Here is a 22,916-nt window from a genome sequence, read left to right as displayed (position 1 = left end):
CGATGAAGCATGCGGCACGGTTCTGTATGGATTCGAGGCTACGTGTTAGATATACTTGGTGAGGTGACTAGATGGGCGATGCAAATTTAAGTTGTGGACGTAAAAAGGTCTGGTAAGCCAGTTTTTGAGTGTCAGATGGTGCTCTATAAAGATTATGTTTGCCTTGTATTTTATGTCGTCGCAAAGTTTCATTGCTGTAGTAGTCTATAAAAAATGTTTTGCAAACGATGGTGGCCGAGCATTGCCCTTGGGACAATGGGCATTTTCCTCCTTTACGGTTTTCTGCCTAGACACTCACCTTGCAGAGCAGATTTCCTCATGACTGTTCTATCTGCTCTGCCCCTGTTTGTTTTGTTGCTCCCCTAGGACCCTACTGCAGGTCAAAGCAATCTTTGTTTCTCAAATTTGTGAAATTTAAATTTCTTGCCTCATTCCGGATATGCAAATCGACTTGTGCATCACAATAATTTGAAACCAGAATTTGTGCTTTGCGAAAAAAAAAATATTCTAAGAATGTCTTGACCTGTAGCATGCCAGTAGGAACACAGTGCATGTTTATCCAGCCTTCTGCCTTATTTTATTAACTCTGCAGCCTTTTGAGAAAAATCAGAGGAGAATATATATATATATATATAAGAAAACATTTTCTGGAGATATAACAGAAATTTTTATAAAATTTATAAAACAGAATATAAAATTATTTCAAATAATTCAAACAAATTTCATGTAAATACATTGAGAAATAAAAAATGCTTGATGAAAGCCATGTCCCCAGTTACAAAGACATTGAGGACAATTTCGTCCCATTATTATTGAGTGTAAAAATAAAATGCTTGGCTCTTTGTGCCTAAGATGATGACAATGACTGCTCTGCAGGAAGAGAGACACTTCTTGGTGAAAAAACTAGATTTACAAGTGACACACTCTAATTTTCTCGCCAAGTGTGTCTCTGACCACTGTGGCCCCCTTTCTGGAGGCCAAATGCAAAGGTGCCCATGTGCTGATGTCAGTGCACTGCACCTCTTTATTCGCTCAGTCCTTCCTTTATCCCTTCCCTTACTTCAGGGTTCAGGTGTCTTCCAAGAGGTGAGACATACTGCACCATTTCCTTTCCCCAAAAACCAATTTATAATTTATTTACAAAGGACACATTTTTTTCCACCCACTGGACTCAAACTGGAGGCCAAAAACGATTTCTTGATCCCCATTAGAAAGACTACTACGTGGAGAATATTGATGGATTATGAGGCAATTTTTAAGTACCCTAAATTAGACCTGTTGCTAAATGAATTATTTAATGAAGATGTCCTCAGAGAGCACACGAATGCTGCAGATTTTAGAGCGCACGATTTTGAAAAGGGAGTTCAGATTATAACCCTAGTCACCTGGCAGTACATGTGCAATCAAGCATCCGTAAATGAAACAAACGCTCCTACTCTGCCAAGTGTCAAGTCAGACAGTTATCCAAACCCTAGCAAGCACTGCAAGTCAGTGAATTCTTTGTTGTGACTAAGGGCGAGAAAACACGAAAGCAATCATACCTACAGGCACAGTGACTGTGCCCCAGCGAAATGTTAGGAATATAATTACACAAGGAAAAACAGAATGAAAGGCGGGAGAGGTAGGAAGAAGTGATGCATGACAGAGCCATCACTTTTTTTTCCCATTCCGTCAAATTTATTTCTCACGCTGTTTTCCCCCTGTAGTCTTGAACCAACTGGCCCTGTCAACTTCCTTATTGCGATTTATCGTTACCACCGTCAGCCAGGTCATGTCCTGCGCAGGAGAAACTCTTGACCCATGGATTTCCAGTGAGCTCTGCCTTGCTCGAGCTGTCCCCATCCCAACATATTTCCTAATCTCATGCCTCTCTGCCTGCTTTCTGCCGCCACTGGCTACGTTTTCTTTTTCTTCAGGTACATTCTGTTGCCCACACAGGCCAGATGGTTGCTGTTTTTTGAGCTACATGCTTCGCCAAAGTCCATTTCCTCTTCTTGATTGCAGTTAGCGTGTAATTAACTCTTGAGTGCATCCTCTAATGAATATCTCTGTCTTAGCATCGCCCCTATCACTTTCTTTTCAATAGCCCACTGCATTGTTTTCAGCCTAATCTAAAGGAGAGACGCGGGTCTTAAAATGAAAATTTTTATTATCAGAGATGCCATGATGAAATGAAGTGTGTATATATATTTCTTCCAGCTGTTTTCAAAAAATATAATCAGCTTCAGTATGTCTCCATTAGTCCCCATATAAGGGGTAAATAAATGAAGCCTAATTACGTAATCTTTAATGGGTCATTAAGAAACTTTCCCGCAATATTCTTTGGTTCCGAGTGAAATGGAGCTGTAGCCAAAACCTGCCATATGGAGCTATGGTATTTATACTGTTTTTGAGGTATACATATCACATAAAATTTCATTTCATAATTAAATTTCATAATTATGGTGTGTCAAGGCGTTTATTTGAAGCACAGGTCGGTTGGTCTTGGTTGTCCGGCGACACGACGGGCACACTCACAGGCGTCGTTCGAAAAACCCAGCTGCACTTCGTTGTCCCGCTTGAACTCGTCCGCTTCTTCGCTGCGCTGCGCCTGTCGGTCCCATTACAATTACTCTCCCTCCGAAAAAGGAGCCATCCTGGCGACTTACGGAGAGGAGAGGATGGGCGGGTCATAGTAAGGCTTGAGGCGCTCAACGTGCACAGTTTTGCGCCCCCGGCGACGGTGGTCCGAAGAGGGAACGAGCGGCTCAACGATATAAGTCACCGGAGAAGTTTGGTGGACAACCCGGTAAGGTCCGTGAAAGCGAGACAGTAGTTTCGTGGCGAGGCCGGGAGTGGAGGAAGGCACCCAGAGCCAAACGAGGGTGCCAGATGGGTATGACGCTGGAGGGTCCGGGGAATCCCGACGGTGCTTCTGATCCCATTGTTGCTGTGTGGTGAAAGAGCGGGCAAGTTGCCGGCATTCTTCGGCACACAGGTGAGCTTCGGAGAGTAAGGTGGTCTCGGAAGGGTCAGGGTGATAAGGAAGGATGGTGTCCATGGTGGATGTAGGCTCCCGGCCATATAAGAGGAAGAAAGGAGAAAACCCCGTTGTTGTCCGAGTAGCTGTGTTATACGTGTACGTGACGAACGGGAGCACTTGATCCCAGTTGGAGTGGGCGGTGTCAACGTACATGGCGAGCATGTCACTCAGAGTGCGGTTGAACCGCTCAGTCATGCCGTTGGTCTGGGGGTGATAGGCGCTGGTGTAGCGATGAACGATTTGGCATTGCTTGAGCAGGGCCTCGACGGCGTCCGAGAGAAAAACACGGCCGCGGTCACTTAGAAGTTCTTTCGGGGCGCCGTGACGAAGAACAAGACTGTGTAGAATGAAGTGAGCGACATCGTTTGCGGTAGCAGATTTGAGAGCCGACGTTTCGACGTAACGGGTGAGATGGTCAACGGCAACGATGATCCACCGATTATTAGCCGAAGTAGTTGGAAGCGGGCCATAAAGATCAATGCCGACGCGGTCAAAGGGACGGCCAGGGCAAGGTAACGGCTGCAAAGGAGCGGCGGCGAGGTGGGGAGGTTTCTTGCGACGTTGGCAGGCGGTGCATGACCGAATGTACTGACGTATGTAGCGGTACATACCTCGCCAGTAGAATCGCTGACGAAGGCGAGCATATGTTTTCAGTACACCGGCGTGGCCGCATTGTGGAGCGGAGTGAAAAGAGGCACAGATTGTAGCACGGAGGTGTCGAGGGATGACCAACAGCCACTTCCGGCCGTCGGGGAGGTAATTACGGCGGTATAAGAGGCCATCACGAACGGCGAAGTGGTGGGCTTGGCGGCGAAGGGTCCGGGTCGAAGGATGCGGCGAGGGAGTGTTCAGGAAGTTTAGCAGCGAGGTGATCCAAGGATCCTTCAATTGTTCGGAGAGCATATCAGGGATGTTGAACGAAGAGAATTCGTAGGCACAGACGAGGGCAGAGGTTGACTCGCATGGGAGTGGTGAACGAGAAAGGGCGTCGGCGTCCGAGTGCTTGCGACCGGAGCGATAAATGACGTGTATATCAAACTCCTGGAGACGTAAAGCCCAGCGGGCGAGTCGGCCAGAAGGATCTTTGAGGGAGGATAGCCAGCATAGGGCGTGGTGGTCTGTGACGACATAGAAGGGCCGGCCGTAAATGTAAGGGCGGAACTTGGCAATTGCCCAAATGATGGCGAGACATTCTTTTTCTGTAACAGAATAGTTTGATTCCGCCTTGGTGAGGGCGCGGCTGGCGTAAGCGACGACGTATTCCGGATACCCAGGCTTTCGCTGGGCAAGAACTGCGCCCAAGCCCACACCGATCGCGTCAGTGTGAACTTCTGTCGGACAGGCGGGATCAAAATGGCGAAGGATGGGGGAAGAGACCAGCAGGCGGCGTAAAGTGCTGAACGCGGTATCGCAGGCGGGAGACCAAGACGAAAGGTTCGGGCTGCCGGCAAGAAGCTGCGTTAAAGGGGCGATGATATTGGCGAAATTTCGGATGAAGCGGCGAAAATATGAGCATAAGCCTATAAAACTGCGAAGTTCTTTTAAGGTGGTTGGTCTGGGAAAGTCAGCGACGGCGCGAAGTTTGGCAGGGTCAGGAAGAACGCCGTCTTTGGAGATGACATGGCCTAATATTGTGAGCTGCGTTGCACCGAAGTAACATTTTTTCAAGTTTAGTTGGAGGCCGGCGTCAGTAAGGCTAGTGAGTACGCGCTGAAGGCGGTGCAGATGGGAAGGAAAATCTTTGGAAAAAACGACAATGTCATCTAAGTAACACAGACAAGTTTCCCATTTGAGGCCACTGAGAATAGTGTCCATCATCCTTTCGAATGTGGCTGGAGCATTGCAGAGGCCGAATGGCATCACATTGAACTCATACAAGCCGTCTGGGGTGACGAAAGCGGTTTTCGGCCTGTCGTTCGCCGCCATCGGGACCTGCCAGTAGCCGGAGCGTTAAGTCGAGGGATGAAAAATACTCCACTCCCTGCAAGCAATCCAGTGCGTCGTCGATTCGGGGTAGAGGATAAACATCCTTGCGTGTGATCTTGTTGAGACGGCGGTAGTCCACACAGAACTTGATGGAGCCATCTTTTTTCGTCACCAAGACAACAGGAGAGGCCCAAGGGCTGTGAGAAGGCTGTATTATGCCGCGCCGAAGCATGTCGTCAACATTGTCACGGATGACGCGGCGCTCGCTCGGCGAGACTCGGTACGGTCGCTGACGCAAGGGAGCGTGTGTACCAGTGTCAATTGTGTGAGAGACGGCCAATGCGCGCCCCAAGGAGGGCTGGGAAAGGTCGAAAGAGTTGCGGAAGCGGCAGAGAAGTTCCAAGAGTTGGTCACGGTAAGCGGACGGAAGGTCGGGAGCGATGTTACGACGAAAGACGTCGATAGAAATCGGATCGGGCGCTGTCGCACAACAGGCTAAGGCAGTAACTGGGGAGCAGGCACGGGTATCGGAGAACTCGGAAGCAAGAGCAGGGTCCAGTTCTTCAATAGAGCCGAGGCATTCGCCGCGAAGAACAAACGACGGGTAAGAAAATGGGTTGGTGACATAGATGGCGCAGTGGCCATCGGAAATCGAGACAACGGCGAATGGAATGAGCAGGCGCTGATGGCGAGTGGGTGCTGCGGTAGGTGTGAAAAGAACAGGGCCGCTGAGGAAAGAGTCGGGGCGGAGCGGAACGAGGGCTGAAGAGGAGGGAGGTATGTCGGTGTCGGCAGCTACAAGAAGCTTAGCGGAGCGCACAGGTAGGTCACACAACGAAACATCACACAGGGGAGAAAGCTCAAGTTCCGCACGGGCACAATCAATCACTGCACGGTGGGTCGAGAGGAAATCGCAGCCGAGGATGACATCGTGAGAGCAGGCGGTCAGCACAACAAACTCGATGGTATAGGCGACGTCGTTGATAGAAACGCGGACCGTGCAGGCTGCGATGGGGTGGATGCGCTGAGAGGTGGCCGTACGTAGTGAAAAGTCAGACAGCGGCGTTGTCACCTTACGAAGTTTGCGGCGAAGAGCATCACTAATTACTGACACTGCAGCACCCATGTCGACGAGCGCGAGAACGGGGACGCCTTCAACAGACACCTCAATCACGTTAGCAGGAGAACACGGAGGACTTAAAAAGTTGGCAAAACACGCAGTTCTTGCCTCCTGAACTGCGGCAGTCAGTTTTCCTCTGGGAGAGGGTCCGGGCGGCGGAGCATCGGAGAAATGGAACGTCGACGAGGGGAAGGCGAGCGACGAGTAGGGTACTGGGAGCGATGTGTAGAGGAGGCAGAAGAGACATTAGGCAAGGGCGGCCCGGAATCGTAGCGGAAATTGCGCATGAAATCGCCAGAACGAGGAGATCGCTGACGGCAAAAGCGTGCGACATGGCCCGGAAGACCGCAGGAATAGCATATCGGTCTATTGTCCTCGGTACGCCAGGGGTTCGTAGGGTTTCGGCGGGGTCGACGAACCGGGACCTGCGGCGGGGGTGTAGACGGCGGTGGAGCATAAAAGGCCGGGCTGCTAGGGTAGGCGGCAGAGGTGGGCGAGCGCCGTGTACCGGTGACTGCTTCAGCATAGGTGAGCGGCGCTGCCACAGGAGGAGGTGGGGGACTGGATGGCAGAACTGCAGCGACCTGCTCCTGAATAACACGACGGATAGTGGGCGTGAGAGATGGCGCCAGGTCGTGCGGAGGGCAGACGGGGTCGGGAATGTGATGCAGCAGAGAAAGCTGGCGAGCGATCTCTTCGCGGATGAAGTCTTTAATCTGCTGCATGAACAGGGACTGCTCAGCAGACGAGCCACCAAGGGCCAAGCCAGCAAGACCCCCCGCAGGCACGCCGGACTGCCGCGTAGATGCGCGTTGCTTGCGGAGTTCGTCGAAGCTTTGGCACAGCTGGATGACGGTAGCGACGGAGGTGGGGTTCTTCACCAGCAGCATCTGGAAAGCGTCACCGGCTATGCCTTAAGTATGTGGTTGACTTTATCCCCTTCGGACATGGAGGGGTTGACACGCTTGCACAGGTCAACGATGTCCTCGATGTAGCTTGTGAACGTCTCGGAAGGGAGCTGAGATCGAGCACGAAGACGTTGCTCGGCGCGAAGCTTCCGGACGGCGGGGCGGCCGAAAACGTCGGCGAAGCTTGTTTTAAAGGACGACCAGGTGGGAAGGTCGGCCTCATGGTTGCGAAACCATAGGTTGGCAACGTCCGTTAGATAGAATAGGACGTTGCTAAGTTTCACGGAATCGTCCCACCGATTGTAAGTGCTGATGCGCTCATAGGAGGCCAGCCAATCGTCGACGTCTTGGTCATCGGTGCCACTAAATGGAGAAGGGTCACGCTGGCGCTGCACTCCGTGACAGAGTACGGTGGCAGGGATGGGCTGCGATGGTTCACTCGGACCTTCCGGCATGGTGGCGGAGACGAGGAGCGTTCCACTTCGAAGTTTCAGGATGAGGACCGGGACGGGAACCGAGGCACCTCCACCAAGTGTCAAGGCGTTTATTTGAAGCACAGGTCGGTTGGTCTTGGTTGTCCGGCGACACGACGGGCACACTCACAGGCGTCGTTCGAAAAACCCAGCTGCACTTCGTCTGCTTCTTCGTTGTCCCGCTTGAACTCGTCCGCTTCTTCGCTGCGCTGCGCCTGTCGGTCCCATTACAGGTGCTTCACCATAATTATTAAATATAATTAGAAGACATTGTTCATCAAATTTGATATGCTCGACTCAGCCATAAAGTAGCACAGCTCCACAGTTTAGTTCTTTCTGAAATCATTGATATAAGATTAAAAATTGCACCACAAAAGCATAACAAAAATGTCCGTAGGGCTAGTCATGTTGGCAAAAAACACAAAGCTGAGAAAATCACATTTTAAGTGTGCATGACAGCTATTTGGAGGCCCTTGGAGAGGCCTCAGAAAACAGCAGAATGAGAATGTTCAGAGAATTCACAACAGTGAGTAATATCGAGTGTAGGGAAGAGCGTCAGCTTTCAAACACGACTAAGATGACGGCCATTGGGTACATGGTTACAGGAAGCGACAGGCGCGAAATACTACCGCATTTTGCTTCGAAAACGCCATTTCGGCACATTGAAGGCTTCGAATATATCCGTTTTTTAGTAATTGAAGGTTGAGCTAGACCTTGAGACTTTATAGGTAGATACTTTAGGGCACACTGAACCTAAATATGCCATTTTTGAAAAGTTTAAATGTTCACAACTTTTTTTGCCATTTCAAGACCCGCATCTCCCCATTAAACCATCTGTTACGTTCCAAGCTTCAGCCCCAAAGGTAAGCACTTGCAGGACACAAATGCCATCGGTTCAGGGCAAGAGTGAAGAAACACGACTGTTAAGGCAGTTGGCTGAGAACGAAAAGCATTTATTTACTACCAAGAGGGTCTGGTGCATGTGCACTTACCCGTTGGCACCAGTCACCATCTGACTGACATTACTTCGCACCTATTACATGCTTTTTGCTTTGGGAATGTGAGTCGGACACTACTGATAAGTTGAGTGCGCCAGCCAAATACACGTAAATTGATCCTGATGCTTCCGGCTATTTGTTTCGCGATCACTACTTGGCCTAGGTAGATGCCCTCCACTACAACTTGAAAATTTTACCACCTGACATAAACTGTTACCGCCTTCCGACAGGCTATTGTACATTACTCAGTTTTCTTCACATAACTATATAATCTCGTGTAAGGGCCGCACCCCGTTTTGAACTAGAAATTAGAAAAAAAGTATGTTATACTTTTTTTTTAATTCGTGTACAGGCCACACCTTCAAAATACACACCTGAATGAAAAAAAAGTGGCCCCCTTATACAAGTTTATATGGTAATTATTAATCCTATTGTCCACTTTGGTCTGCTTAGGCTTTTAAAGAGCAACTGCTATTACTGCGGCTGAAATATTTTAATGAAGCTTCTGCGTTATTGGACTATACTACCCCAGGTAGTATACGCCCCCACACTCCATGGTGGAAATTAATAAAACACAATGCCCTGAGCAAAATCTTGACAACTCCTTTCATGTTTAAGCATCAGAATGCACTCTCCTGCCTCACCATTAAGGAAACAGAAAATAAGTAGTACAAATTAACACTATCTCAAGGTGTCATTGAGAGAAACTGCTATTCTATAATTTCTTTTTTGTGTGTGAAACTTTTGATGAACAATGTGCAGACAACGTGTTCGAGATCCTTTTTTTGCCTAATCATCGTTGAATACCTTTGCTCTCATGCTTACTGCCTTCCTTCTCTTCCGATATATTCCTTCAATATATATATATATGCCATATTTACTCGTGTAATCTGTGCACATATAAACTACCTATTACCGGGGTTTATAAAAAAAAAAAGGAGCCTTTACTCACTTATTTTGGTACTGCGCGTTATGACCTTTGTAGCTTTTTGGGGCACATCTGCGAGATTTCTGCATATGTTATGCGCCCCCTTTTGAAGCCCTAATTTAAAGAAAAAAATTGTGCAAATTACGCGAGTAAATACAGTACATAAAGTAGCGGTGTGCGAATATTCTAATCAAACATGTTTAATATTCCATTCATATTCAAGAAATTGACATTTGAGAATTTCCCAATATTAAAAAATTCCTGAACACTCACCGGTGATTGTATGCCACTCTGACTTTCATAAATTCGACTGCGGCAAACCACAATACCTGAGAAAATTATGCAATGACAGAGTTTGAAGTTCCGAAAAAACAATACAAGGGTCCTCTTCCCTTCCATCCTTGTCGTTTATTGCATGGAGCAATCGCATTCCGATGCCGCTATGCTTGACCTCGCATGAAATTCCGCAAGTGAGCTCTTTACCACATATCACATGTGCTGTGAACAAGACGGCCGAACGACCCACTTCGAAAAAGCGCAGCGCAAAAGCGGACTTTTTTTTATCCTTCCGTGATGCTTTGCACACTCAATGCCCACATCCGTGGAATGCATCCTGTCGCCTTCAGAACTGTCCAAGAGTGATCTCTGCCATCCCGTTTTGGTCAACTACGCTAAGCGGGAAAGCGTACTTGTAGAATTGTGCTTGAGCCTCCCAAAGGGGTGCATCGAGGTGTCACAACAGGGAAAGCAACCCTGTAAAAATCTTGCCTATTGCATTGCACTCTGTAACCGTGCACCTCTCAAGTGGGCGTAATGGCAGTCGTGACATTCGGAGGGCCCCTGTCGCGAGGCCAAAAAATAGCCTGGCTGCATAGTTTTGGTTTCTGAGCTTCACCACTCGCACGCGGCAACAGCAGCTGTTGGTCCGCGCATTCGCTAGTCCAATCCCAGCTCCGCGCCGCTTTCGGACGTCGACTGGTGTGTCGCTAGTCAATTTTTTTTTTGGAAGCAGTCTCGCCGTTCCGACAACAAGTATGTTCCCCATCGCTCGTGTTCGCGTACGCCAAAATTTGGTGCTCATCACGGGCTTACAGGCATTTGCGCGATGCAGTCGCCGCATAAGGGCTTGCCACATTTTCGCATTCTCTGAAGTTTTTTAATTTTTGGGGACCGTGGGGGACTTGATAAATCGACCTTCAAATAACCCGGGCATTTCTTTCAGTCCCTTGAACTTCAAATTAACAAGGTTTTGCTAGCCATCAGGTTATTTTCTGTTGGCAGTACTGCCAATCTGTGGATTTCATTTTGCAGGACACATTACATGTTGGCTACTGTTATGCTGTCTAATCAAGCAGTGCACATTCTGTGCACATAATTTTTTTATATGTTGCTGAGGCAGTCTAGTTTTGTTTACTTCAGTTGCAAAAGACCATACACTCAATTCGATATTCGAAGCCTTTTTTTTTTCACATTCATGTTTGATTTGTATTCAAAAATTTCAGTATTCGCACCCCTAATATAAAGTAAGCACGAAACTTTTGTCACAAGAGCTACATAGCAAAAAGCCGTCATCATACCTAGTCCTCTTCCCTGTTTTCATGCCCATCGAGCAAAATGCACCAAGAGTTGCTTCATAAGCAACAGCTTACATCATTGTCAGCAAAACGGCTTGCCACCAGGTCCTCATTTTCCTGCAAGAAGCGAGATAAAGATTTGACAAATAAAACAGAGAGGTACTTGAGTGCAAAACAATATCAGTCCAAACCCTTTCAAGCCGCTCTGGGCAAAGAAGTGTGAGACTTACGGAGAGGGGATCGATGACAAGTGACACACGGCTGATGGAAACCAGCCGTGCCTTGAGCGACACATTCACTTTGGAGATTGTCTCCGTGGCCGATTTCCCAGAGGTCACCACCAGCGCCAGGCTCTCGTCCTCATACATGTAGACCTGCATAAGCGCGAGTGTCCTTCAACAACGGTCTTGCCAGGCCCCTGAACCTGGAGTTGCGTGAAAATGAGCTAGACAACTGCCAAAGTATTTGACCACAGGGTTCAACATGGTTCCACAAGGCCCTTATTACACTTTTGCATAGAATGAGTTGGCAGAGTTTATGGAAAGTGACTGTACTATATCGAATTCGCACTGCCTCTGCTCCCACTCCTGCCTGGATGCATAGGATCGACTTCGCTATGTTCTTTATGTGGTGTGTGCGGGGATATCGAACATTATATTATGTACTGCCCAGTATACAACCCGGCAAGGTATGTGACGTTCGCTTCCTTCAAGAAGACAGGAACCCTTCACATTACAGTTCAGGACATTGTCTACCCAAGTGGAAACCAGACATGCAGAAAGGAGGCTGCACGCCTTCTTTTAACATTTCTGCAGGACACGGATCTTGATTCTAAATGGCGACGGCAGGAACGGACTATGGTGACTGAATGTGTGTGCAGATGGTTTCTTCTGGAGTGGACTACATTACACTGTGAGTGAATGTGTGGATGGAATGTGCACTGCAATGGACGATGTTCTACTGTGACTGATTATGTGCATAGATGGTGACTTCTGGAGTGGACTGTGGTGTGGATTGAATGTGTGCATAGCTGGTGACTGCGGGAGAGAATGTGTGCTATCATAAGAGACTGTGCGCATAGCGGGGTAGATCCAACAGGTTTTAGGACATTATATTAACATAGAAGGGACGCTACGGCTAAGCAATTGCCGGCAGATAAAGCAAGGCTAATCCCACCTGTAGCATTCAACACCTCAACTCAACTTTATGGAAAGTGAGCTTAATCCAATAAAATATAAGAACTTAGTCATAGATCGTCTTTATCACAAGTTACAATCTTGATACGTTGCATGTTCATTCTCATTTGCTTCTTATGCATTTTTTATATATATTATCAGTGTTGCATATTGCTCACTTAGCTAGGATTTTGTTCACATTTTTTTTCTTTCATTGCTTTTGTGTCAAATGACCACAGTGTAGTACACTCAAGATGTTTTTTCCTCCCCTTCCGACCTAGCCCACACAACTATGTGGGTACATGAAAAGAATAATTTCTTTGAACCCCATGTTTGTGAGGGATTATACTAGTTCAGGAAGCGCCCTCTCACTGCTCCACCAGAATGGCAAATACATTTAAACCCAGTGAGTGTTCAAGGAACACAGCATGCTGCGAGACGTTTACTCGTGTTTGACCATGTGAAGGCACTACAATGGCCATGTGAAGGCACTACCAAAGCCCAGGATTCCTATCAGCTGTGGCAACATTTTCATCAATTTGTGTTGGTTTATTCTCCCAAGTAAGGATTTTATTTTCTTGTGTTTTAATGCTACAAGTTATGCCAAGTGATCTTGGAAAGCATTAAGTGAAGAAAAAATAACTTGTCACTTAGTTTATTTATGGGCTAGAAAGGGTTATATATGCCCTGCCTAGAGGCCTTTCAGAGTTCGTACATGATGATGGTGATGATTAAATTAAACATACCCGTATAACCTTACATCTGCGAGCCACTTGGTTTGACTAAATCTCAGCTTCCTAGTGTTATAATATCAATGCTTAGTATGGCATGACTCAGAATCGGCTCTAAGCTACCTTGCCCAACCAAGCTAATCACGTAGTAGGGTCAGGCCTGACAACATGCCAGTGCTCTTGAGAGTGGTGTTCTGGAACTTTGATCAATAAGAGATGCATAACTTGTGCACCATACAATAGCATCAGCAAGTGGGAAATTTCAAATAGCTGAAAGTACAGCTAGAATCAAGTGCATTCAAATGGCAAGCAGGTTGGACCGCTGCTCAGCTAGTAAATTACCGTATGTAACATACCAAAGTCCTGGGTTTAGATCTCAGTGGCAGAATGTGGTCTTTTCCTTCTTCTGCTTTCCAACCAATTACTACTCTACTAATTTCCAACTGGCCAACACCCCAAAATTAAAAAAGAAACTCTTGTGTGGCTAGCTTCCTTCTTCAATCAGTTCCCTAAGTTGGATTACCATGCAGAAAATAAAATTTCACTGTTTGTAAAGTCCTGTGAGCAAACAAGACCCGATCCCAAATCACTGACCTTGACGACGCCATCCTGCACGGCATACGACAGCTTTTCGGAAACTTGGCTGCCGCTCACTCCAGGGGAGATCCCAGAGACCATAAGCATGTCGTCCAGAAGCACAGTGTTGCTGGCCGCAGTGTCAGCCGTCACGAATGTCATGCCCACCGACACATTCTTTCCAGAGACGACAGTGTGGCCAATCTCAGCAGCCTCTTTGGCTGACACAGAGAGTGAGAAGCAAGTTTGAAATGAAAATTAACTCCAAGCCACTTTGCTGTCCTGAGCCAGATGAGCCTCAGAAAACCTTGTTGAGATTTATGGGGAGCAACAGAGTATATGGTTTACGAAAAGAAAAGCTTCAATTCAAGTAGAAAGAGAAGCCGTTTTCTTCTCTATCACGATCAGTGATACATGTAACAACACAGCAGAGGGCAGATAACTTAACAACACGGCAAGGCACCTCATTTATTTCCCTTCCCACACCTGCCCACATCCTGATCTTGCAAAAATTACGGGTTCTTGATGCAAAGGACCTTTAGTAAAAATCACATGACCGAATGGATGTCAACATTATGAACCTGGTGAGAACATTTGGCATAGGGGACTCAATGCTGCTCAGGTCTAATAACGCCCCACTCAAGTGATGCAGGCTGCTTGGCTGGCCATACTGCCAATGCATGGAGTCACAAAAGTGAATCATTTCATCCTTTGCGCTAAACGTGCGACGCAGAGAGCAAAAAAGTGGCCAAGCTGTGGCTTTCATAGTAGCCAGTGGCCAATTCCAATGCACCCCTTAGCACGGCTTCAACGCAAAATAGCTAGATTCGGAGATCCTCACAGTAGTGGAGGTTGGCAGCATACGAGGAAGTTTGTCCATATAGTGTGCTTGGGGATGAAATTTAGATGTACCAAAGACAATACACCCTGCATGCCCGACAATAACAGCTTGCAACAACCAAAACAAAACAACGCCACTGCTGCCTGCAACAGCCTCGTTGTTGAGAGGGACAGTACTCTCATGTCATCATTCTGGCACTTGATGTGACTTAAACTACACTTCTGAAGAAAACTATAATGAAACATAAAATTACTTTTAGCACACACTAATATCATGATGGTGAGCAACAAACTGCAAGCAGCTTTTCGTAACAAAGCTTTACAACCAGGAACACCTTTGTGCACGACAGTTTAGTTTGAATAACACATTTCACACCATGAAGGGTTCCAAATAGAGGAGTATGCATATTCGAAATTCGAATATGAATCGAATATGCTTGTTATTCAGTTCATATTCGACTCAAGAAATTAATCGTTCGAGAATTCCCAAATATTTGATAGCAATCTAATACCACGCCAAATTTCATTATTAAACCAAGGCAAAACCACAATATCTGAGCAAATAATCCAAAGATCAAGTATAAAGTGTCAGAAAAACAGTACAAAGGTGTCCTCCTCACTTTGTCCCTACCACACCCATAGAGCACTGTTATCCTGCCAATGACAGATGCGAGTGCCAATTTCAAATGCTTCTGTACTGTTCTTGAAGATGCTGTGCCATCTGTCTTCCAGTGAGAAAAGCTGGACCTTAATATGACTTTTTTCTGCATGGCACCGATTTCTAAACCGCTTGCGAAAACTGCAGAGCACGTAAGTTGAGAATGGCCACCTCGGCCAGCGTGACACGCACCCTAAGACATGCAAGTCTCGTGATTCAGCTGTGTCGACGATTGATTTTGTCGACAATCTAGGTAGCAATGACTCCGAGGATGCTGCCTCATTATACTCATTATAGCTTTAGTCCAATGGGCATAGAAGACTGGGGGACCAGCCCAGAATACTCAGCTGTCGTTTTGAAAATGGTGTTGACGTTACCAATGCTATTCGTCAATTTGTCGGGTTTCCACACCTTTTGGGCAGGAACTCATACCGCCTGCACTGCGAATGGTTCGCCTGACTGTTGCGCTCAATAGCATGCCCAACTATAGGGCCTATAGTGATTGTTTTCTAGCTGGAAAACTGCATGAGCTAGAACTTTTTCCTCTCAGAATATCAGTTCTATACTTCAAAGTTTCTCTGAAACTTTTTAAAATTTTCTTGGGTACAAGCATACTGTTCCAAGTTTTGTTCAAATTTTATCTAAAAACCTTAATTCAACAAATAAAATTTGAAATTAAGACATAAAACCCTTTAACAAAAATTATGTTATTAAAAAGAACATTTAACTCCCTTCATTTTCATGTACTACAACCTTTATCTGTAAAGTTTCGAGACTGATTTATAGTTTCTTCTCTAGAAATAATTCCCAAAAACAAACGTTAGTGCATATGTGTAGCGCCATCTTTTCGGGCTATCCTGAGCTATTTATGTTAATTGCTGTGGCAGCCGCTAGATGGCACTACATGTAAAAAAAAATACGTTTTCACTAGTTGTCTGCGCATTCTACTGTGAGTGAATGTGGAGAGATGGACGTCCACTACAAACAGCGTGTAAAAATAAAATTCTGTGAAGCTGAGTGTGGCAAGACAGCCACACAGACGTATGAGCTCCTTCGTGACGCTTACGACAAAGAGACATTATCGTGGGAGCGAGTTTCCGAGTGGCACAAGAGGTTCGTTTTGGGGAGAACGTCGGTGGAAGATGACACAAGGCAGGGGCGCCCTTCAACCTCACGGAATAAAAAAAACCCGCCTCGGATCAGGGAAATCATACAGCAAGACCGCACCATTACAGTCCGCATGCTATCAGGTGTTCTCGAATTAAGTAAGACAACATGCCACCAAATTTTGAGTGAGAACTTCAGGAAACGAAAGCTGAATGCCAGACTTGTGCCGCACGCCCTCACACAGGACTAGAAAGACGCGCTGGCATCAATGAGCGCTGATTAGCTCTCAGAGGCAGAGAAAGATGCTGGATTTGTCGAAAGCGTCATTGCTGAAGACGAAACATGGGTTTTCAATACGATCTGCTTACAAAGAGGCAGAGCGCCGAATGGCGGTGCACAAGCTCTCCAGCGTCGAGAAAGGGGCGGCGACAAAAGACCAAAACAAAGACGATGCCGACAGTTTTTTTCGATGCCAGAGGTGTCATGCACCACGAGTTCATCCCACAAGGGCAGACGGTGAGTCAGGAGTTTTATATCCACGTGCTCCAACACATGCGTGATGCACTGCAACGTGGTTGCCCTGACTTATGGGTATCTGGACAATGGAGCCTTCTCCACGATAACGCAAGGCCACACACTGCTCTCAGCGTGACAAAATTTCTCGCCAAGCACAGCATTACTGTACTTCCCCATCTGCCATACTGGCCTGACCTCTCCCAATGCGATTTTTTCCCGTTTCCTCGTGTGAAGAAAGCCCTAAAAGGTCACTGGATGGGGAGCGTGGAGGCCATTCAAGACGCCACTACAAAGGAGCTGACAGCCCTGCCAAAAGAAGCGTTTTCCAACTGTTTCCAAGACCTCAAGAAGCGTTGGAGGCTCTATATAGACTGCAAGGGAGACTATTTTGAAGGGGTGCTGCTTAAATGATTTCAATGTTAAACACAATTTTTTTAATGAACTCAGTCTCGGAACTTTACGGAAAGAAGTTGTAGTATTGCATTAAATGTAAAACATCATAGTTCTTAAAGAAATAAGTGAATGAAAACCGACAAACAAAATACGAACATTTTTTTACACGGTGGGGAAAGAGTTAATTTCATCAACATAACTTAGGGCTCCAAATTAATTTTAATCCGCCATGGGTTCCCTGAAGTGGACAGAGACCTCAGTTCATGGGCAGTTTTGCTTTTCACCTCCATCGAAAAGTGGCTTTCTATGAACGGGGTTGACCCTGATAATTTGTACTCAGCAGGCAAATTCCGCAGCCAGTCAGCCATAGCAACAGCAGTTACATGAAGAACTATAGACACCAAAATTTTGCTTACGAGTTTTCTTCTTTCAAATGATACGTCCGACATCAAAAATCACAGATCACCAAATGGTAATGGCCTATGATCGCTTAATAGTTTATAACTGAATTTCCTCTTGCCGCTGCTCTGGTTTCATAAACCAAATGATGGCTGTGACATGTAGCTGGTCTTTAGGTCCTTGAGGCACAAAAAAAACAACGTTTGATACGTTGTTTATTGTTATGACAGCTCTTACAGCAGGTTGGTTTAAGTATTGCAGAGAATTAAAATAACGTTTTTTCATGCCTCATGTGACGTGACCTAAAGGTTAACTACATGCCACAGCCGTAGTTCGGTTGATGAAACCAAAACTGAAACAGCATGAGAGAATCAATTCAATTATCAATTGTTTTACCTTTTATAGGTGAATACCATGCGGTGATCCATGTATTCTAATATCTCATGCATCATTCGAAAGAAGAACACACGCAACTAAAATTCGGTGTCTCTAGTTCGTTCGTAGACAACCTATGCACTACAAACAGTCCCATAAAGGCAATATGAACTTAAAATGAAGTTTCAGGTTGTTTTGTAGCTCACCTGCATCAACAGTGGAGTAAAGAAGGGCCACAATGGAGTGTGGAGCCTTCAGTTGGTGTGACAGTCGGAAGACCCGCTCCACACCCCCATCCTGGACAGCCGGCAGTGACGAGTCATTTGAGTCATGTTTCAAGATGAGGATCGGCGATATGACACACATCTTGAACAGACAGGCTGATGGGCTGCAAGGCATTCATCCATACAAAAGTCAGGCAGCAATAAACTTCAACACAGATCGATATTCAAGCAGTGTGGAACAAAATCAAAATTTTTTACAAGAAAAATGCAAGATTCGTGGGCATAAACAACAGTTCCTCAGTCAGAAAGTAAGCTAGTGCCTCATAACTACATGTGCATGGCCGAGGTAACTAATGGAAAGAGTGACATACACAATCATGTGCATCATCAGGTCGATAGGAAAGCAATATCCACAACGACAATATGCTATGTGCTAACACTGAACCGCATGAATACTGTTTACCTGCGTCAATTGCAAAAGCCTCAACTGAAAAAAAAAATCTCTAATCAACTGTTACTGCAGTATTTGTGACAACCCCTTTCTGCATCACAGTATTTGTAAGTACTATGTCCTGCACAACAATCTGAAGCAGCTAAATAACTACAATGACCTCAAACAATGAATGCATGTATTTCATTAACCCCATAACATCCATCAAATCAAATGCGATAGAGTGTAAAAATTTGAAATATTTTCACTTGTGCTCACATCAGTAGCACGTGAACTACTAATTTATGTGAAGTAACAGCCTTGCCCAACATATTTATCAATGCAAGGCCAATATGTAACCTGCCACAGATACAGGAGTTCTGCTGAAAGATAAATTCATGCAAGAGCAAACTGCAAAAGTAAACAGCCCGAAATCTGTGGTTGTAATGCCGCACTGGCCAGAGAAGGAGAAGTTTTGAATTTTTCTCCCGATTTACTGTAGGCAGCTGGATATTTGAATGCAGTTTTATCGACCTTCAGTATTCAGAAACTATCAAAATTACTTGAAATTAATTGTGCTGTAATCACCTTTCGCTTGATACATACTCCAGTTCTTTACACTTCTGTAATGAAGGGACCTTACAGTGGTGAAGCTCTAGGAATTTATAACTTTCATCTGACTTCTTCAATGTGTTGTGTTCAGTGGCGCATATGCAACTAAGGCTATCATGTGCCAACCACAAGGTATAATTCCTTCTAAAAACTTAGGTCACATCACCAACAGTCCCTGTCTGGGCAAGAACACCCGAGGCTCCCAACAAATTATAAATAAAGGCCTTCGCCTTTTCTCAGATGCGAGAAAATGCATGATGTGCATCACAAAATGTAGTAAAGCACAGGGTCAAGGACACCTGGTTCCTTTAAAAACCTAAAAACATATGGCATATCTTCCCCCACAATCAATGCTGGATGAAAAGGGGTGTGTCCGTTGTAAAATGCAGAAAAATATTTTTTTCTCATTGACTCAAGTTGTGTGCACAAGAATAAGATGTGGTTTAATGTAAGTTCATCTCCGCATTTCTCTCAAATAGGCATGTCTTCTTTTGTTAGTAGGAAGGTGTGTGTAAGGTGTGTATGGTTGGTTTATTGGGTTTAACATCCCAAACCGGGGTTGTAACCGGAAATTTCGACCACCTGGGGTTCTTTAACGTGCACTGACATCGCACAGTACACGGCCCTCTAGAATTTCGCCTCCATCGAAATTCGACCTCCGCGGCCAGGATCGAATCTGCATCTTTCGGGTCAGCAGCCGAGTGCCATAAACACTGAGCCACCATGGCAGGCTGTAGGGTGTGTATGTCCAATACAGAGACTGCATAAAATTACTTCTATGAAACGTTCCTGGACACAAGTTTTCTTTTCACTCAGTACTGGCTTCACAAAGTGCAGTTTGCTATTTACTTCATTGAGGTTTCCTGCTATGTATTTTTTCAATTGCGTTTTCAATGCCTGGGCGTTACAGGGTTAAAGAGACACTGTGGAAAGCTCCCCCCAATTTCTTTTCTCAGTAAAAATTGGTTCCATGGCTCTTTTTGGCTGTGTTCATATTTATTCAGTGGCAAAGGACACATTTGTCTATGAGGAAACTGGATTTAAGAATGAAACATTTTTTTTCCCCTTGCCACTCTATTCAATCTTATGATGTCAAGATAAAAAGCGATTCCATGATCATCAACTCGAAGTAAACTGCACGGCAGCTGGGCCTCAAGGATCTGCGCAGAAAAGACTGGCCTGGCATCATTGCAGTTTGCTTGTGAAAATGGTTGATGGTGGCACCACCTGCATGTCACTTTGTTTTGCTTTTTTGCCAGCATACAAAAGCTCCGTTTCCAGTGGAAGTAGCCTCGTTGCCATCAGAACATGGTAGTCTATCAACACAGGCCAACTTGTCCTCAGTGTCAACATGCTGAAAATCTCATTACCCTTCAACCCATATACACAAAACTAGGCTCCAATTTTCGACATGTTAACAGTAACTGCCAAGCCTTCTAATGTCTGTTGAATGGTGCAGGTTTAAGCCCAAACAAAACTAAAGACGTAAAAAGAATTGTGAAGACTGAAGTATTTCATACCAAACATCTAATATCGTGATACCACAAAGGTGAAATTGAGAACCGTAACAGGTGCCCATATAAAGTAATCGGGGTGCCAAATTTCCCGATAACTAACCATTTCTGGCACTGCTATGCAAATGATACAAAAGCCACCAAAACAAACGAATACAGCTCATTAATTAACTTGACTGCGCTGACAAAATATTACAGCCTTGCGTGCTGCAAAACAGGCGGGAAAAACTGAAACTAAAGGTCGTCCAAGATTCTCCTCAAAATAGCCAGTCACCTTTCTTTCTCACCAATGATGAAGGAGCCTTGTCAGCTAGGCAAGGGGCCCAGAGAATTTCCCTGGATCACAACCCTGATTAAAAAGCGTTTCTCTAGCATCTGGTTAGCTACATACTGAGGTTGGGCTTCTCCACTGTGCTGCTCACTGTCCACTATGAAGAAGCCAATGCTTTAGCATCATTATTATTCTAGCCCACTTTCGTGTCACTCAGGAGAATGCATTGCGTCCGTTTTTTTTTTCTCCAAGTTCTTCTCATTCTGTGCCAGAATTTCATCACATACTCACTGGCACACACCCCATCTCCACAACGAGCGGTATATTGAAATTTGTGGACTGCAGATTTGAAAATCACTTCAAATGAGTTAGTGCACTCTGCAGCACTGCTGCTGTGATGACCATGTTTCAGTCCAGCACAATATGCACCCCACTGTTGTGACCTGATGCACCAAGGCGACACACCAAAGTGCACATCTGCCAGAGCATTTGATGCAGATTTCTGACTGAGAAATTGTAAAAAATCAGTTGCCAGTAAGCACTTGTCTGTGCCACTCTCATGCATATGTTTGTGCTAATGCTTCTTTCTGTAACATGCCCTAACTACCACAGCAAAAAGTTGGACAGAATTGTACTTGCGGAGGCTAGCTGCCTGACTGCAAGCAAATCTGTTTTGGAGGGCACAGCTGACTGAAGCGTGTCCTAAGTGGTTTCTGTAACTTGTGGCTGAATTCCGCAATGAATGAGTATTAAAGAAGTCGCTCTTGAAGTACGTTCTTTGTAAGATGTCACATATTCGCTGTTGTATAATGAACTTTCCCCAGAATCTTTTACTGTCCCTCCTCTTATAGCTCTTCATAGGATCACTGTTTAGCAGCATTATGTGTTGTGACAGATAACAAGTTGAGGTAAAGGAGAAATCTCGGACGCACCACTAATGTATCGCGGCTAAACTTGTGACAATTGAACAAAGGCTAAGCGGAAAGCAAAGGATAACCCCCTGCGTACTATCCTGCTACAAAATACATAATAAGCTACACTGCCGTCACCAAGTATCCTAGCTCGCTTGTCGTGACGGCAAAAGAAATGTCAAACATTATGATCGACAAGGCATCATTTCTGAAAAATAAATCGTGCTACTGCTCAAATGCTCCACCAAACCCCAATCCGCTCACCTCGACTTGTTAGCCTCGAGCATGAGCTGTTTCCTGATGAGGGACAGGTTGCGCACCAGCTCCGGATCTGTGCCATTCACCCAGGTGTAGACGGCGTCGATCGGCATGTCTTGACACAGCCTGCGACATTGCACGTTGAGTCAAGGGTACACACAGCTAGACAGAGACAGACAAATGCAGAAACACTAGCCTGTCTTGGTAGTTCTCGCCGGCGATATTGTCACGGAATCTGTCGAAGACAGCAGCATACTTGGTCTTGCTCCAGTCGAACGCAACCTGACACAAAAGAAAAAAAGAGGAGCAGACTCGATCGCAGCCCGGCCAAGAGACACCCAGCGCGCGGCAGCTCAGTGACGGCGTGGGCCTACAGGGAGTGCCAAACCAACACTGCGCACGATCTTGTGAGCACGGCGACTTGCCTCGCAAAAGTGGAAGGCCGCGACAGCCAGGACGGCAAAGGCGAGAAGCGAAACGACACAAAGACGCTTCTCTGACAGCACGCTGTAAGTCTGTCGCTGCAGGAGCTTGCAAAACACTGTCCGGCGCATGTTTTTCGCCTGAACGTGATCCCCTCCGACTGTGCCCTTGGGCATCAACGGCGCTTATCATTTTCCAGCGATAGCACTGGATATCAAGCTTGGCAGCTTCGTAGCTCAAAGACGCGAGAAGCACATGCGATCCGACGCCCTGCCAAACACAAACCACGCGACGTTCAAGTCACGTGCCTTCTTTCTTAATGATGATGATGAGCAATGAGATGGTTTTGAAATCAGAATGTTCGTAGTGCAGGAAAAAGATCTGTAAGGCATTCACGACTCGTAAACCATTCCTCTGTGCTTATATATGTACATAATATCAATATGTCAGATGCCTAGCGTGGCCCGTTCTCTGTAAGTGAGAGCAGCACAAGTGCTGACCAGTCTCTGGCCGTGTCGTCTGCTAGGCGCACAAGCGCCGTAGCATACACGCAG

General features: G+C 46.0%; 1 protein-coding gene across 2 annotated transcripts in view; it reads right to left on the bottom strand.

Moving 5' to 3' along the window:
• The window catches only part of LOC144127981 (N-acetylglucosamine-1-phosphotransferase subunits alpha/beta-like), a 151,023-nt gene extending 128,355 nt beyond the window's left edge, over positions 1-22,668 (bottom strand). For both annotated transcript variants that reach the window (XM_077661009.1, XM_077661010.1), the window contains exons 1-7: positions 22,365-22,668; positions 22,136-22,221; positions 21,946-22,065; positions 17,926-18,107; positions 13,450-13,652; positions 11,180-11,323; positions 11,025-11,066 (exon numbers count right to left, since the gene is read on the bottom strand). In XM_077661009.1, the coding sequence (XP_077517135.1) occupies positions 11,025-11,066; positions 11,180-11,323; positions 13,450-13,652; positions 17,926-18,107; positions 21,946-22,065; positions 22,136-22,221; positions 22,365-22,538 (951 nt within the window). In that variant the 5' untranslated portion in view covers positions 22,539-22,668. The remainder of the gene's footprint in view (positions 1-11,024; positions 11,067-11,179; positions 11,324-13,449; positions 13,653-17,925; positions 18,108-21,945; positions 22,066-22,135; positions 22,222-22,364) is intronic.
• Positions 22,669-22,916: the final 248 nt, after the last annotated feature.

This window comes from Amblyomma americanum, chromosome 4 (assembly GCF_052857255.1).
Source record: "Amblyomma americanum isolate KBUSLIRL-KWMA chromosome 4, ASM5285725v1, whole genome shotgun sequence".
Classification (NCBI taxonomy): domain Eukaryota; kingdom Metazoa; phylum Arthropoda; class Arachnida; order Ixodida; family Ixodidae; genus Amblyomma; species Amblyomma americanum.
The sequence above is the reverse complement of the archived record's forward strand: the minus strand, read 5'-3'. Positions and strand labels throughout refer to the sequence as shown.